The sequence below is a fragment of the Branchiostoma lanceolatum genome, chromosome 2 (genome assembly GCF_035083965.1).
Source record: "Branchiostoma lanceolatum isolate klBraLanc5 chromosome 2, klBraLanc5.hap2, whole genome shotgun sequence".
Taxonomy (NCBI): domain Eukaryota; kingdom Metazoa; phylum Chordata; class Leptocardii; order Amphioxiformes; family Branchiostomatidae; genus Branchiostoma; species Branchiostoma lanceolatum.
The window spans coordinates 16,843,153-16,858,952 of NC_089723.1; the positions used below are offsets into that span (position 1 = coordinate 16,843,153).

Below are 15,800 nucleotides of genomic sequence, written 5' to 3' on the forward strand. Positions count from 1 at the left end.
TTATATTCCACTTGAGTCCCACTCCACCAGATTTTACGGGTATCTGGTGTTCCAAACTATGACCTGGGACCTGCCACTCCCAGGAAAGTAAAGTTTAGATTCATTCCCCAAGAAAGAACAAGGATTCCTTTTGCGCTTATAAGGAAGTATCCACGAAAGGCGCAGGCACATTATGAACGTGTCTGCAATTTCCCTTAAGAGGGTACATTTGTAAGGTTATTAAGATTAAAATTTGCAACGACAAAGTCATCAAACCACTAACCAGTTTATGGTTGTGAAAAACCAACGACTTTGGTGTTGGTAAGTGTCAAATAAATGTTTGCCTTGGAATAGAATTATGAAAAAACTTAGCAATCTGTAAGTACATTTTAAAAGTTATCTTTTTTTGCGAAAGGTGGATCAGTACACGAGTAAAGCACATACATCATGGACATGGTAAACACTAACCAAACAGTTGGTCAACGATGGACCAAACATTCGTCATATTACTGAGTAGCCAGCGTTTTTGATATGATTAAGTCAGGTAAATGCGCCCAAAAGTGTCAACTCTATGGTTCCTGACATTACATTCTCTTCATTTCAGTGCCTTGCTTGCACACAACTAATTTTACCATTTGATCAGTTTTGTGTAACAAAACATCTGTTCTTTCCTTTCAAAAGCAGAAATTGATCAACAAATTGCACTGACCTAGTTCTCTCATATAGTTCCTCTACTAAACCAAGGTCACAACAGAGTCATGCTTTATATCTTTGTAACAGCTACTCTAAACCGAAGGTCATTTTGAAGGTCATCTCATATTCAGAACGACAGCTGATAAAACAAGACCAGGTGAATCATTCATGAATCTTTAACAGGAGTTACACCATACAAGCCATAATGGAAGGGTTGGACGTAATTAAGGTGTGGATAGTCAAACAAGTCGATTGCTAATTGAACAATAGATAGCTGAATACTGACGTAATCAGATTTCAAAGTCAGGACCAATCAAACCATCATTAGACCACACCCACACTTGCTTTAGCATTCATTATGTTGCAAGTTCCACTGCAACTGGAAACATATTCAAAACATTTTTTGATGGACTTAGGCGCAGTTTACATTACGTTTTTCGCGTCAGCGGCGAAATTTCCCGCTGTCGGGAGGCCGCTGTCGCGACGTCTCTAGACACACCGCCCGGAAATCTGACAGACACCTGCGGTGCTTGCATTTCGCCATCTTGTAGAAAGTATCGGGCGTAAGCATAACAAAAGCAAGAAACAAAATTGTATGATTATACAACGGTAGACGGCGTCTCCCCGCCCGTATTAAACTACAATGCAAAGCCTTGTTTATGTGTAGATATTCCATGCTCATCACTCGTAAATGTGGGGAGGGGGGCACAAGTACGATAAATATATCCGCGGGGAAATGAATGCACGGCACAAAAGTCGCCGCCGATTCCGCGAATCTCTCTATATATATATATACCGGGGATCTGAGTAGACTTACAGTATGCTAATCAACGCGTGCTTTATGCTAATCGCCGAAACCCTGACTCCCGCTGACGCGAGCCCGACGTATTCTCTTTAGACGGAGTTTGAAGTTGACGGGGACTCCCGCTGTGCTGACGGGCGACGGCTTCGAAGCTGACGGGAGAAAATTTGTTGACAGCGGGACTACGTCGACGGGAATTGTCTTTACACGGGGTTCCCTCTGTCGCCAGTGGCGCTGACGCCAGTGGCGCTGACGGCAAAAGTATAATGTAAAGAGAGCCTTAGGTCTAGTGCAGACTATTAACCATATAACCTGCATTGGTGCAGGTATACACAGAACAATGTATGTCAAGCTCTGAATGAGAAAGCCTTCAGGCCTTCAGGAAGATCAGCTATTGAGCTAATCCACAGACACCCCTCACAGCCTACATGCACAGTATCTATATATCTTGACAATACCAGAGTCAGTTAGAGCTAAACAAAGTAGGGTAACCTAACCAACCTACCAACCAACCAGCTATGATACTGTGAGTGGGAGGAATTTGTATTTGCTATAATGTTACTGTTCAACCCTATTTTTGCCATGACTGTAGATTAACTGTTGACCTAATATAGCTAATGTTCGAACCCTCATACACAGGACTAGTGGCTATACCAGCTGTATATACAGTGAAACAGGCAAGGCCTCAACACTTTTGGTGCAAAAGGTCAACAATGACATATTTCTACCTACTGAATATTGGGGCAAGGTAGCAGCCCCTCTTTGTATACACATACACATACACATGCATGTACCTCCTAAATCCTGCAACAGAAACAGCAACGATAAATTGCTGCTCTATGTGCCACTAAGGTATGCAAGGGGACCAAACAACAATAACAATCTACCTAATATTTCATTGAATGCTGAAGCAAGTAAAATAATTATTCTGCCAGAAGAGATAATGTTCTTAAGTAAAATAATAAGCTACTGGCGAACACAGCTAAACACTGCCTTATTTATACACAACATATGAAATGTAATTAAAACACAAGTACAGTATTTGAAGTTGCCACATTTACAAAAGCTACACCACAACCAAGGGAGGTTATAGGGACTTACCACAACTACGTAAGTGCAGAAACAGCTTCAACATAATATCCCAGTACACCACTCAGAAAAGAATAACCTACCATGTAGCGTGTCCTGTTGTTCTTCCACATTATGATGCTAGTGGTGTTACCATCCCTACAATATTGGCCAAATGCCCAACAACTTTTTGCCACGTTTACATTTGACTCTCTTCGTAGTATGGTTTTACTGTTCTTCAGTAGGGGCTCTGTTGTTTTACTACTACCCTGCAGCAAGTCAGTCTGGCCCAGACATGACCTCAGCTAAACCAGTACCAGAAGAACAACTCCCTGTACATGAATAAGTAATGATGATCCTTGACCTTTGACCACCAAGGTCACATGCTACAACAACAAGGGTGTTGGGCTCAACACTGGGATGTTGCGTAACCAGCTGACAATCAAATCGAGACGTGGAATCATTACGTCCATTAAAAATGGAGGTACAGTTTTTAGTGTGTCTGTGTGTGTGTGTGTCTGTATATGTGTGTCTTTGTGCGTTTCCCGATTTTATAATCAGCATAACTCTAGAACCTCTGGATGGATTACAATGATATTTTGTATGTGGGTAGGTCTTGGGAAGACGAAGGTCAAGGTTGATTTTGGGCCCCCTAATGTTTTTTTAAAAGTATTGTGGCGTTGTTGGAGGACTGTGATACTGTGTTCATTCTGCACTCCTTTCACAATATACACTTGTAGTGATCACTAGATACATCATATACATTTTCACCTTGGGGACCACTGAACTAAATTGTTACTGCTACTACTAGTAGTGCTATTATTTACCAGGGCCTTCCCAGACTAATAACAGAAGGAGACAATTTATTTTGAACTGTGAACCCTGAATATTTAGATGAGCATTTGAGCAGTTCTTTATGACACAAGAAACAAGCTAAATTTTGTCACAACCGTAGTTGATTTTTGAAAACACATTTTGGGTTAAAATAAAACTTAAATCAACGACAGCTTCCAAGACACATGATATGAAATTGTTATGTATATTTTATCTTAACCCAGAATGATAATGATTTTTTATCTATGTCTCTGATAGGATTTGTGTTCCTTTTTCACACACATGCACAAGATCAGGTTATCACATATACCAGACTTTCTAATTTAATAGAATAACTTCAATGTTTCCTGAGCTTGGGCTAACTACATGTGGATATATTTAGACCACGTTCACACTCAAAAAATGAAGCGGTTTAAACCTTTACTCCAATAAAAATATTCCTATCGCGATTGATTTTTTCAGTGTGAACGCTACCAATCGGATCTTAGTGGTTCAATGCCTAATCTCGCTCTATTAACATATTAGAACTTTGCTAAAAAATCAACCTTGACTTTTGTTTTCATAACACCTACCTACATAACAAATATCATTACAATCTATTCAGAGCTTCTTGAGTTATGCTGACTACAAAATCTGGCAACACACACACACATCCAAAACAAAATCTCCATTTTACATGGAGACAACAAAACAATAAAGCTCTCACCTTATGTGCATATGGGTTATACTCCCGAATGCGTGTCCGCAGAGTGTTAATGTTGATGTGGTAGATATCAGTCATGGAGAGAGACTTGGTCAACCAGACAAAGGACTCAAAGGTCAAACTCTCACTTGTGCTGCGAAGTCAGGAGGTCCTAACTTCCTAACACTGGAAGGAAATAAGAGATAATCTTCATATTAACATTTTGCCTACGGATTCATGATAAAAAAGTGACACATTGAGATGGACAAAAGTGGTATTATTTTGGCACAGCCACAAAGAAATAATCTTTCAAATACTACTACTAGTACATTTAAGATGCTCTAGTCAATAATGTCATCATAATTCAACAAGGAATACAAAATATGTGATATAATCTAAATCTCCTAGACACTTAATACTTATAATAGTACCCATATATCGTTTTAACTATGTATATGTTAATGAACGTATACATTTACATTATAAATTAGTGACATCTGTATGGTTATAGCATCTTAAAAAAGACACATTTGTATTAAATATGAGGAACATTTTTAATATCACAACTACATAGTACATATTTACTTAATTGAATCTCTAATAAGGATTTGAATTTCTCAACAGATTTGTCAAAATCAGTATCTCAAAAATCCCCTTTTTCACCCTCCCACAGAGGAACAACTGGTGGAAAAACCAATCTCGCCATACTGCTGCATGACTGGACCACTTAATGACCTGACGACCTGCTTTGTTTAGTGTGTTTCAACTTGTTCAACCGGTTCATATGCCAAATGGCCTGCAGGCAGGTGCACACAACATGTGCCTTAATCACAAGCACGCAGTAAGTAAAGGGTTGGATGGACAACATCTTATCACCTAATCCAAACCTTAACAAGAAATCTACATCTTTATATTGCTCCACTTACTTAAAGACAGAAAAAAAATCTAGCACAAGTCACATCCAAAGTTATGAGTCATCTTCTGTCCATAAACTACGTCTTTAAAGGTTACGTTGAACGTTGATACCAAAGTCACATAAAAACTTATAGATCCTTAGTATTAGTATCATGAGCTGTGGTTATCCTATGCTGGACACCTGAACAAAGTCTAGTTCAATCTGCAGATTTTAGACTTTGTATGACACGAAGTATAGTGAATACAACATCGATAACAATACCCATTCCCCTGTTGGCCTACTTTTCTAATCCATGATTACAATGGGGCAAACTCCCTCAAAATCACTGCAAAAGTGCTGCCTTTTCAGCAAAGTTATCATTCAACAAGTCATCGTAACTTCACCAAACTTCAAGATGTGAAAGACCATGGTTAGGCACAGGTGGAGAAGAAGCGTGTGCTGAGATCCTAAGCTTACCTGGGCGTGGGACTCTCATTCACAAAAGACGCAGTCAAGAACAATGTGGAGATGGAGGGCAACTGGACAGGTTTGTTCACAGATTGGGATCTATGATAATTACCCATCACATCCCACAGGACCCAGAAACAAAGACTTCCCACTGTCACATGATCTATGGCTGCCCTAAAGGGAGGGGGAACTAGGAGGCTGTGGAAGAACCGGTAAAGCATAGAGCCACCGCCGTCTGTCAGATTTACACAAGGAAAATTGCTGCAAGTATGATAACGACGTACTCGGTCTTACTTCCGCGGTCGTATGAGCCTTTCGTTGCTGCATGTTAATCGGCCAGCGGGGTGTACCACCGGCATTTTCATGGCCTGTCGTATGTACCTCTAGTCTAGGGTATCGTTGAATAAATTCATCAGTCACGTTTCATGACAGTTACGAGAACATTCTTCAACCTTTTCTAAGTCACTGTTTGAAGAATGTTCTCGTAGTCTAGGGTAGATGTACAACAGGCGACGAAAATTCAATACAACACTGTGGGCCAATTTACACGCAGCAACAAAAGGCGTCGTACGACCACAGAAGTACAAACTAGTCATACTAGTCATTGTTGCACGTCCAGCAATTTTCCTCTCGTAGATCTGACACTTTTTCAACAGCTAGTAGAGCAATGCAGCCTTGCCATGGCTCATTTTTGAGCCAAGCACACCAGGTCACCCCTACTCTTGAGGTTCTTTTACACGCACTTACTTCGTCACTTACTTCGCTACTTGGTTCAATAAGAAACTTCATCTTTTACAGGGAACTTATGATATCATGATCTCTCCCATCTCGCAGGGTCAATAAATGATGGCTAATGTCATCAACCACAGACACTGCAATTTTCAGAATCTCTCAGACCCCTTCAGACCCAACCTTGGGAAGCAGACTGAAGCTGTCCAAACTGGATACCAGCCTGAGGTCACTTCAGATTTTCACAGAGTCAGATAGAAGTCAACTACCAGCCATCACTGTCACCAAGGCCACTATTGCCTCTTAAACTTCTGTTCCTACTATGAAAACAAAACTGTTCGGTAAAAAGTAAAAACCTGGGACAAAACAAGGCCTTATCAGCCATAGGTCCACTCCTATTGAGTGTTGTTCTGCAGTTGTCTCTACATGCCAAGGGGGGCAGCTGTTCATGCTGTGGAGCTGCTCTGTCAATACTAAAGGCTTTGTCTCTTCCCACATTGTTCTTACTGAAAAAAGACAGTAAAATGCACATGCTGAGTAATTACTGACCATCACTAGTTTTAGAAACGTAGGTTGGCTATTCAAAAGAAAATAAAAGACAAATCAATTGATGCTATTAAAGTTTGAAAAAAGTAGTTCCGCTTCAATCTGAATGCTAAAATGGACTATTTCTGCTTTTTATCAATCCAATGCACAATCTTCCTAAAAAAATGCATGGCTACTGTACTTTGAAAACCATAAGAGATTACCTTGCCTGACTAGCTACCTCTTCTTTGTGTGATACAGTCACAGAAAAAAGGCTTCTCGAATTGCTTGGTAGATGTAAGTTCATACAGGTAGTCAATCATACCTTTAAAACAAGTCCAATTCTGGGCAACTGTTCCATGGTTTTTGTTTATGATGGCATTTTGAGTTGCAATTTTAGGTACACTGTACATATCACTGCTTTTCAACAAGACTGTAATAAAGTCATCTCCTCATATCTGAGCATCTTGTTTCCTCTTTGGGTAGATGTTACAGGTGGTTACATGAGGTGGTTACAGAGGTACATCCCTAGATAAACATATCAATTGACATCTAACTCACACAGGGGCAATTTGCAGGCAGCTGCTAAGCACTCTCAAAACAACTGCACATAAATCTGCCCTGTTTACTGTTGTGTGAACACATTAGTGTGAATGGCTGGTGGGAGGCATGATAATTATTAGCAAGGCAAGTCTGGCAGGGTTGAGCCACCAATACAATCTCCAAGCAGATGTTGGAGTAGAGAATTGTAACATTTTCTGACCGACCAACTTTTCCGACAGGCCACTATTTCAACCGACTGCATACCATTAAAACTCCAAACATCACTCACTACCACATCTTCATATGATTGGCTTTTCAAGTTTTAGGCGTATCTTTGCCCTCCGCCTTCCAGTCTCCAACGTAAGTCATATAACCTTTTACATTCTAGCCAATACAATCTGTGAAATATCACGATGGATAAAATCCTTTGATGGTATCATTTCACTGTTGATGTAGCCTCATTGAACAAAGAGTTCACGTATGATCTGTCACAAGCAATTATAGCAGATTGGGGATAGTCTGATGCCAGCCAGCTTATATCTATAATTAACAATGGTTCATTTATGATATGTCAAAGTCAATGGCAACAGACAGGGGATGGTATGATCACCATGATGCTAGCCAGCTGCCGGGTCTAGACCTATTCATCAGGTGCATTAGCAGCCACTGTTAATTACAAAAGTGGTAGTTTACAGCATAATACAACATACCTATAATTGTCTGCAATTGACGTAGCTGAAAGGCCTACTCTTCAATCCACGTTCAAGTTCTCTATTGATGTTTGAGTCAAATATTGGGCTTGAATATTTTAATGAAATGCACAAAAACAAGGCCGTAGATTTCAAAATACTGCTATAATACTTATTTTCAAAATGTGGCCACTTTCTTCACTAAAAGACATCTTTCTTCACAGAAATACATACGAGATACAGAAGGTAATACGAGCATAACCTTCTCAAGAATTTTCCTTCAGAACAAAATGTGGTTCTGTCCAGGAGAAAAAGCCTTTTCTTACACCTGTCCAGTCCATTAACTCTTCATTACTCAACTCTCTGCGGGTGGCGTCATGCAATTCTTGGTCTACCTTCCTATTATAGGATCCTAAAGCTGACCGCACTCCAGGATACGTCTTATTGATAGTGCTTTCAATACACCAACCTAGTTAGTCCAACACAGATGAACTTTCAAGCTAGTTAGTCTTCCTTAACTTTTCTATAAAAAAAATTAAATTTTGAACATCCAAGCTACCTATGTCCATATCGTAGTCCAAAATGTCTTCTAGATCTAGATCTACTGCACAGCATTAAATTTTAACATTGATAACAAAATTAAAGTGTATGTGCAGCACACACTGTGCACAACCAAATATGATCCTAGCCTCCAGATCAGACCTTCTTCCTGCAAATTATTCATAGAAGTACATATACATAGCTGCCCACACACAAAACCTGTTAAAGTACTTAACAGAGTAAAGAAGGCCTTGGGAGGTAAGATCTAATCTGTACAAGGATGTGATTGAAGTAAGCCAGCATGTGGTTGTAAATACCTCTGTTTGCACATCCCAGGGTCATACTCATAGCCAACATCCTGGACTTGAATGATTTTCTGGTAATCTGATTGAATATGTAAGCTTATCTTCTGGACAAATGGGGAACCTCTTGCAAAATTCATAGCCTATCTTAAATGTGTTTTGTCCCGTTCAGGCCAAATTCACCATCTTCAGCTTCTCCTTGCCCTGTCCATCCAAACCAGGGCTGTCTCCCGTAATCTCCAAGCAGATCTATCAGTGGCAATGACAGTATCCAAAGGACAAAGGCAGTACATCTCCAGAATACGTCCCTCCAAACTGGAATGGGCTCCCAAACAATGAGTGGGACGGAAAAAAAAAATCAAAGATGGAGACAGCCCTGTCCCAAACCCAGCATCCTCCACCTTTCTCACCAACTCAAACAATAAGCCATCCCACTCTCTACCATTTTCAGCTAAAACAGTAAGAAAACCAAGATCTTTTTTATACTCAACCCTTGATAATATTGGCTGCTTTGTCAGAGAGAACAGCATTTAGCATGATATTAGAATTGACAGATATGATTGGTTTTTAAATGTGCAGTTCTACAATTTTCTTAATAAATCTGTTGGGTCTTTGAGGCTTTTATCAAGAAGAATAGAGGTGACGCAGTATATTTGGCTGAAAATGAGAGCCAGTGCAAGGCTGCATCGCGCTACTAGTTAGTGAAAAAGTGCCTTGCTATACTCAGTCTGAGGTCGGCTGCTTTAAATTTACAGTATGTTGCATCCAAAGGGGTCTAATGTGGTAACTTGCACATGGTCATTGATAAGAAACACCGATTCGGTATCAAAGCATACAACAGAATGGACCTAAAAAAACGTTACATGGAACATACCTTTCCTGCAACACGATAGACAGGCTGGAGTTTTCATATCAATTTGATGCTAGCATGCTGCGTCTATTCAAAAGCCAGCCTAAATACCAATCATAACATCAATTTTGAATCGTCTAATGAAAATCAAGAAAAGCTAAGAAGACAGATGGCCTATCAGAGAAATTGCATGCCAGCGCTTGTATGATTACAATTGGGATTCAACCCGACAATAAAGGAATATGGTCAGCCCCATCACTCATGCCTAGCAAGGTAGGTGCCAAAAGTGCCCACGCCTTTATGTTACATGGAATTGCGTGCAAGAACACAACAGACTCATGCAGGGAATCACAATAACGGTATCAACACACTGTCGGGCCCGTCAGCCAGATTTGATGAGGGTCTGAATAGCCAGGACCTGCTAATTAGGGGTTATAATGACAGATATTACAACTGGTTCATATAATAAGCATTAGCTACGTACATATACATGTTTGTTTTTACTTAACAAAATTAATGATTCATATTTTACAGACTCTTCTAAGAAATTATCCCATCTAAATAATTGTAGGTGGCCACATCACATATAGGACCTACTTCATTATGAAGAGCACAGAATAATGATCATTACAATCTTATAGTCCCATTGGGACCAAAACCGATTGTGCAAAGAAGCTTTATGAGAAGAAATATATACATGGTGTCAAAGAGACTGGAGCATTTACTACGGTATCTAAAATCTATTGATATAGAAATAGCTGACTCTAAGTCTAACCTTCTGTAATTTTTTCCCTTCTGGACAGGGCTGTCTCCACCTTTAAATTTTTGTATGTCCCACTCATGATCATTGCTTAGGAGCCCATGTTGTTCAATTTCATTCTCAAATCTGTCATTTAAAGCTTACAAAAATATATTTTCATTTTCAAATCAATTTTGTGTCATAAAGTTATTCTTTTGGACGGACGGGGGAAATCTATTTTCTGTCCCAATAAGCAAATTTCCTGGAGACAGCCCTGCTTCTCGTAGAATACAACAATCCAAATTTGATCTCAACAACTTGAACTGGTCTGACAGATTGTTCCCATTACATCATCTCCCATTCCTTTATTACTAATTCCCCGTGGACCAGGCCCCATCTCCGTAATTCATTGGGAGACTCATACCAACCTTTATCAGTGCTGATGTCGCCTCAATTATTACATGATAGCGAACAATATACCTTGTCAGGGGAGGAGCCATTTGAAAAGTTCACAGGAAAGTGCCCTTCACCTCACGTAAAGGTCATGGAAGCTTTCGAAACCGGAGTGAAACGACTCTATAAAATACATTATGCATGAAATTAGATTGTAATTTTCTTTTTCAAACCACCAACAGTATCAAATAGTAATTGCATTGTTTTTGGTATTCAAATGTCATGTACATGTAAACCTTGAATATCACAAATCAGACACAAACTCACTAACTTTATTCAGCTATACAGTACGTCTCGAAACCTAAGAATCAGTAAGGCAGTTTTCACTCAAAAACAAAATGTCATCAACACAGTAAGAAATATGTTTTGAGTTACGAGTTCTATCAAGTACAGCTTTCACTAGTCAACATAGATTCCATATCTTCATTTTAAAAGAGATCTAACATTTTCCAAAGAGAAATTTCTTGTGCTATCATTACAGCAAACTGACAAATTCACATTGCATCTAGGTATGTTTTCAAGCAAATGTGGAGGATATGGTAACTATCAAATACATGTACAAGCGAAAATTACCTGTTAAACCTTCAGCTACTCTTCTGTCACACACATATTCTTCAAGCTTCCACAATATACATTATGTAATGCAGCTTGTCAAACGTGAGGTAGATTTGGTTTTGGTGGTTTGATATGTTCCTACATGTTCACCTGACTTATGTCAGATACAAACTAACCTGCGGCAAGAATATATTGCTACATATCCAATCAGTACCCTGGGGTCGACCGCATACCCAGACTTGTAATTACCAAGGTTCCAAACATCAAAGTATTCTGTTTCCTTATGTGGGCCACCTGTTCAACATAGAATTCAATCTGGCTGTTTCATCTGTCCGCAGCCCATGGTCTTTCTAATAAATAACTCAAGTTAGATCAATAATTGTTATGTTATAAGACAACATTACAATGATATTAAGTATGACTGAGTGAAAATGAAACTTCTGCAAAATACAGAGAAAAGAATATATGCCTAGGTTTGCGTACTGTTTAGAAAAGATTTCAATATGTCAAACAAACATAATTTCCATTTCAAAAGGTCAATGATGTAGCATACATGTATATATCATGTGAAATCCTTTGCTGCAATGTTTGAATCGTGCGGGATATGAAACATAGCCAGATAGTACTACGTTACAAGACCAATATTCCCACCTTGTCACCCCTTTACCTAATGTGATCATGTGATAAAAGTAAGCTAAATGCTAAAGAAAAAACATGTTTGCTGTATAGTTTTTGGTATCAACTGCTACTACTCTCTCAACACTTCTTGAAGACTCAGTGTTAACATTGAGTCAAAGCCTTTTGATATATCCAGACACTATTTTATGCTATGTATAACTCAAGACCTAGCTCGAGGCCTAGGTTCTTTTGAGGTGCCTCTGTGTCTAAAATTCTTAATACTGTCTTCACAAAAGACTTGAATACCATCCGTTGATCCTCCCTCTGACCACAACAGCCTGACTGATAAATGGCAACCATGGAACAGCCAGAGGGTAACTGACACGGCACACCTCATCACCATTACCAGGGAATACGGCGTACAGCAAGACTGCTTCTCTCAAAGGAAGACGAATGCATACCTCTGTACTTAGACACATCCTTTACAAGATGTTTACAGCCATCCAGGCACCCAGTGCATCATGCATCACCTATCCATGCAGGACAACCTATGAATCAATATGATTTATCTACGAATTCTTCACCTGCAGGCGACTGAGATGATTTGTGAACACTCAAGATCCCTGGTTAAGCACTTCCTTCCTTCTCCAGTCATACAAGATTGAAAAAGATGTTATCAATTTACATCCGTTCATTCAGGTATCTCCTGATGTTCCAGTTCCCCTTCAAGTTCTCTGGCTTCTGATCTTTTAAATTTGTCTTCATTCCTCTGCAGGTGCGATAGGTCACCGTTCCTTTCAAATTTATCATGCCATAAGAAAGGCCATGAAAATGGAGGGCAATGTCGATGTGCAGTGTAAGGGGTTACTTGACAGGCTGGGAAGATTTATGGCGTCGACCTACATGTACATTGATTGGTACAGGAGTAAACTGCCCCTACATATCTACAGAGGCCCATGGACTCAATATCTACTCTTCAATCTAATGCACAGTTAAGTGACAAGTGATATACTGTAGTGGGAGGAGGGAGTGCCCAGAACCAATTGAAATTGCAGGGCAACTCTAGACTAAAGGACTGATGAAAACTTTGTATCCTATATATCAGATAAGGATATGATGATGCTGGTACATGGTTATCATGTGAGATTGCTTGAATGTCACTGATTCCAAGGCCACGCCCACACTGCACTCTGAATGAGCCGAATATAGACATTAACAGGTGGGTGAGTGTTGCCCTTTCACATGGCAGTTATGAAACCTGCATGAGTGTAGGCAGACCTTTTACACTGCTGTGAAGGGGAGGAGAAAGACTCACCACTGAGCCAGGAGTACACTCATTATACTATACAGGGCTCGAAATACTGGGTGCATGTGCACCTGTGTGCACCCAAAATTGGAGCTGTGCACCTAATTTTTGACTGTGGGTGCACTGGCGCACCTAATTTTTTTCATACGCTATAGGGTAAAGGTACTATTGTACACTAGTATACAGAATATTCTTGAAATGTAACTATCAGAAAAGGCAATACAATCTTTCTTTGTACTCTATATTTCGTGTATTAGTTAATTGTTTGAAATTTTGAAGTTAGCTTTTGAATTGAAGTCTTGTAATTATGTTCTGCTGACATTCAGCTTTATTTTATGTGGTGCACCCAAAATTCTTTCTGTGCACCTAATTTTTTTGTGTTGGGTGCACCAGTGCACCTATTCCCAAAAATGAATTTCGAGCCCTGCTATACCAAAGTATCTCCTTAAAATTCAGCCTTGGCCTGCTGATCAAAAGAAATATTTATAGAGGATGGGAAATGGGTCAGGGCTGAATCAACCAATGGTCAGGCAGGACTAGGGATGTGGATGAACCATGCAAGTGTGTTGGGGGGGGGGGGGTGATAAGATACTGGTATGTATCATTCCTTTCTCGGTAAAATAAAAAAGTTTCATGTCATAATACAACCAAAGTTTTTTTGCATGATGGTGATCTTGAGTTTAGTCTGCAAATGTACGGACGAACACAAATGCCGACAAGACTGCCTCTTGCCCATAATGATAAATCTCTGGACACTTGTACACATTACTAAAAGTGTTTTTACAGCACACAGGGTACCTGCCATTGCTGACTGGTCTAAGAATGGCAATCTGTGCTAAGCTGTCTGGCGCCATGGTTGTCATCCTGGTCTAAGTATCACATAATTCAGATTGGCACACTCCTCTCTGGTTCTTACAGCATACATTTTCTCCCGACCTAACATGTGTATGTAGTAAGAACTAAGAGGGACAATATTCTTATTCTTAGGTACTGCAGTGAAAGATAGTCTTTAGATATGATATTCCAGAATTCTTTTTAGCCTTGATAGTCACACAGATGTATCTTCTTTCTTTGCAAATATTCACTAGCAACTCACAGCTTGATGTGTTAGAAAGTTCTATGGTTAACAAGTCAGCATCTCATTTGCATACCTGATGTGAATGGTTATGGAGCATTGAACAACATAATCATAAATGCAACTTAGACAAAAGCAATTCTTCCCATTATACAATAGCTAAAATCCTTAATAAGATCACCATCCATATCATTCATGTCAATTAATCCAAGCTGGAAGCAGTACATGCATCAAATTTAAAAAATATAGAGAAGATATTTGGCGTCATAGATCTAGATATATCAACATTATTGAACATTATTCACGTCCCCTGGACTATGACCAACAATGGTTCATCCCCAATATTATAAACCAATCCTCACTTGAATACAGAATGCTGAAGTAAGTGGAAGTGACTGGGTCAAGCCTACAGATGGATCCCTCCATCCGTCAAACTGACAGAAGTCCAGAGAAATAAGCAAGGCTTCAGCCCAGTAAATTGTAATTCCCTGTGCTAGGCAGGATCGATAACTAGGAGCTGGATCCTAACAAGAGTTGATGCCAGGGAAGGAGGCCAGGAGAGCTAATTACATAAATCGCTATCAGGAAAAGGTGGTGACCTTGTCAATAGGGTTAGGTCAGGAGTCAGGACAAAGTGGGACAAACAGCAATGATGTTCTTCAAAAGAGTGAATGGAAAACACAACTAAGAGAACAAAAACCTTTCGTCACACCAATAAAGAAGAGAGAATGGAGATTGAAGGCACCTCTATCATACAGGTGTTTATTTAGTAGCTTTCCAGTTTGTCAAAGTCAAAATGGTCCTATAAATTGTCCTTGGTCGGACCAAATCCAAACGTTTCAAAACATGTTCAATTCAATGCAATATATGCATCCCAAGTGAATGATTGCAAATTTGTCTGATGAGGGATTCAACCCTCTGGGTCAACAATAACTAATGAGAACCACACCAGAGTGTGTTTTATGAAACCTTTCTCATAATTAAAAAAATGGCCCTACAATTCCAGAGCAAGCTGCTAGGGGGCCCAAAACTTTCATCACTTCTCCCTTACATCAAAAGCTATCTACCACAGAAAAATCAAGACCACAGCATGTCCAGGACAAAAGCTACAAAAGCTGAAAGTGCTGCTACAGTACCAAGTTCAGCCACAAGAGGGCCCAAAATCGACATTTACCGCCAGGTTCACAACACCTACCCACATATTGAATATCATCATATTCCATCCAGAGGTTTATTGCTGCGAATACACACGAGTACAAACATACAAACACCAAGCTATACCTCCATACCTCATTTTGAGCCGATGAAGCACAAACCATGAGATTTTCCCATTATTATCATGATTTATCTTACCATACGTTTTACTGAAATATCACAGCTTTTAAAGAAAACATTCATTGAAGCCAATTCCGCTGCCTAATCTGGAATTTCATAATGTTACAAACAGAACTTAAA

At 39.6% G+C, this 15,800-nt stretch overlaps 1 protein-coding gene and 1 long non-coding RNA gene across 4 annotated transcripts in view; one reads left to right on the top strand and one right to left on the bottom strand.

The window, feature by feature from the left end:
- The window catches only part of LOC136427640 (GREB1-like protein), a 58,595-nt gene that overhangs the window by 30,954 nt on the left and 11,841 nt on the right, over window positions 1-15,800 (bottom strand). The window contains exon 2 of one of the 2 annotated variants that reach the window (XM_066416670.1): window positions 4,083-4,244. In XM_066416670.1, coding sequence (XP_066272767.1) covers window positions 4,083-4,157 — 75 coding nt within the window. In that variant the 5' untranslated portion in view covers window positions 4,158-4,244. Of the gene's footprint in view, window positions 1-2,646; window positions 2,765-4,082; window positions 4,245-15,800 lie in introns of those variants that run through there. The other variant, XM_066416671.1, reaches the window with a different exon arrangement.
- LOC136427644 (uncharacterized) lies at window positions 2,768-7,122 on the top strand. 2 transcript variants are annotated; one of them, XR_010754488.1, is made up of 4 exons: window positions 2,836-3,026; window positions 4,732-4,899; window positions 5,323-5,500; window positions 6,256-7,120. It is a non-coding gene; the product is annotated as an uncharacterized lncRNA (long non-coding RNA). The 2 variants fall into 2 exon arrangements; XR_010754487.1 differs by having other exon boundaries at window positions 2,768-3,026; window positions 4,732-5,500; window positions 6,256-7,122.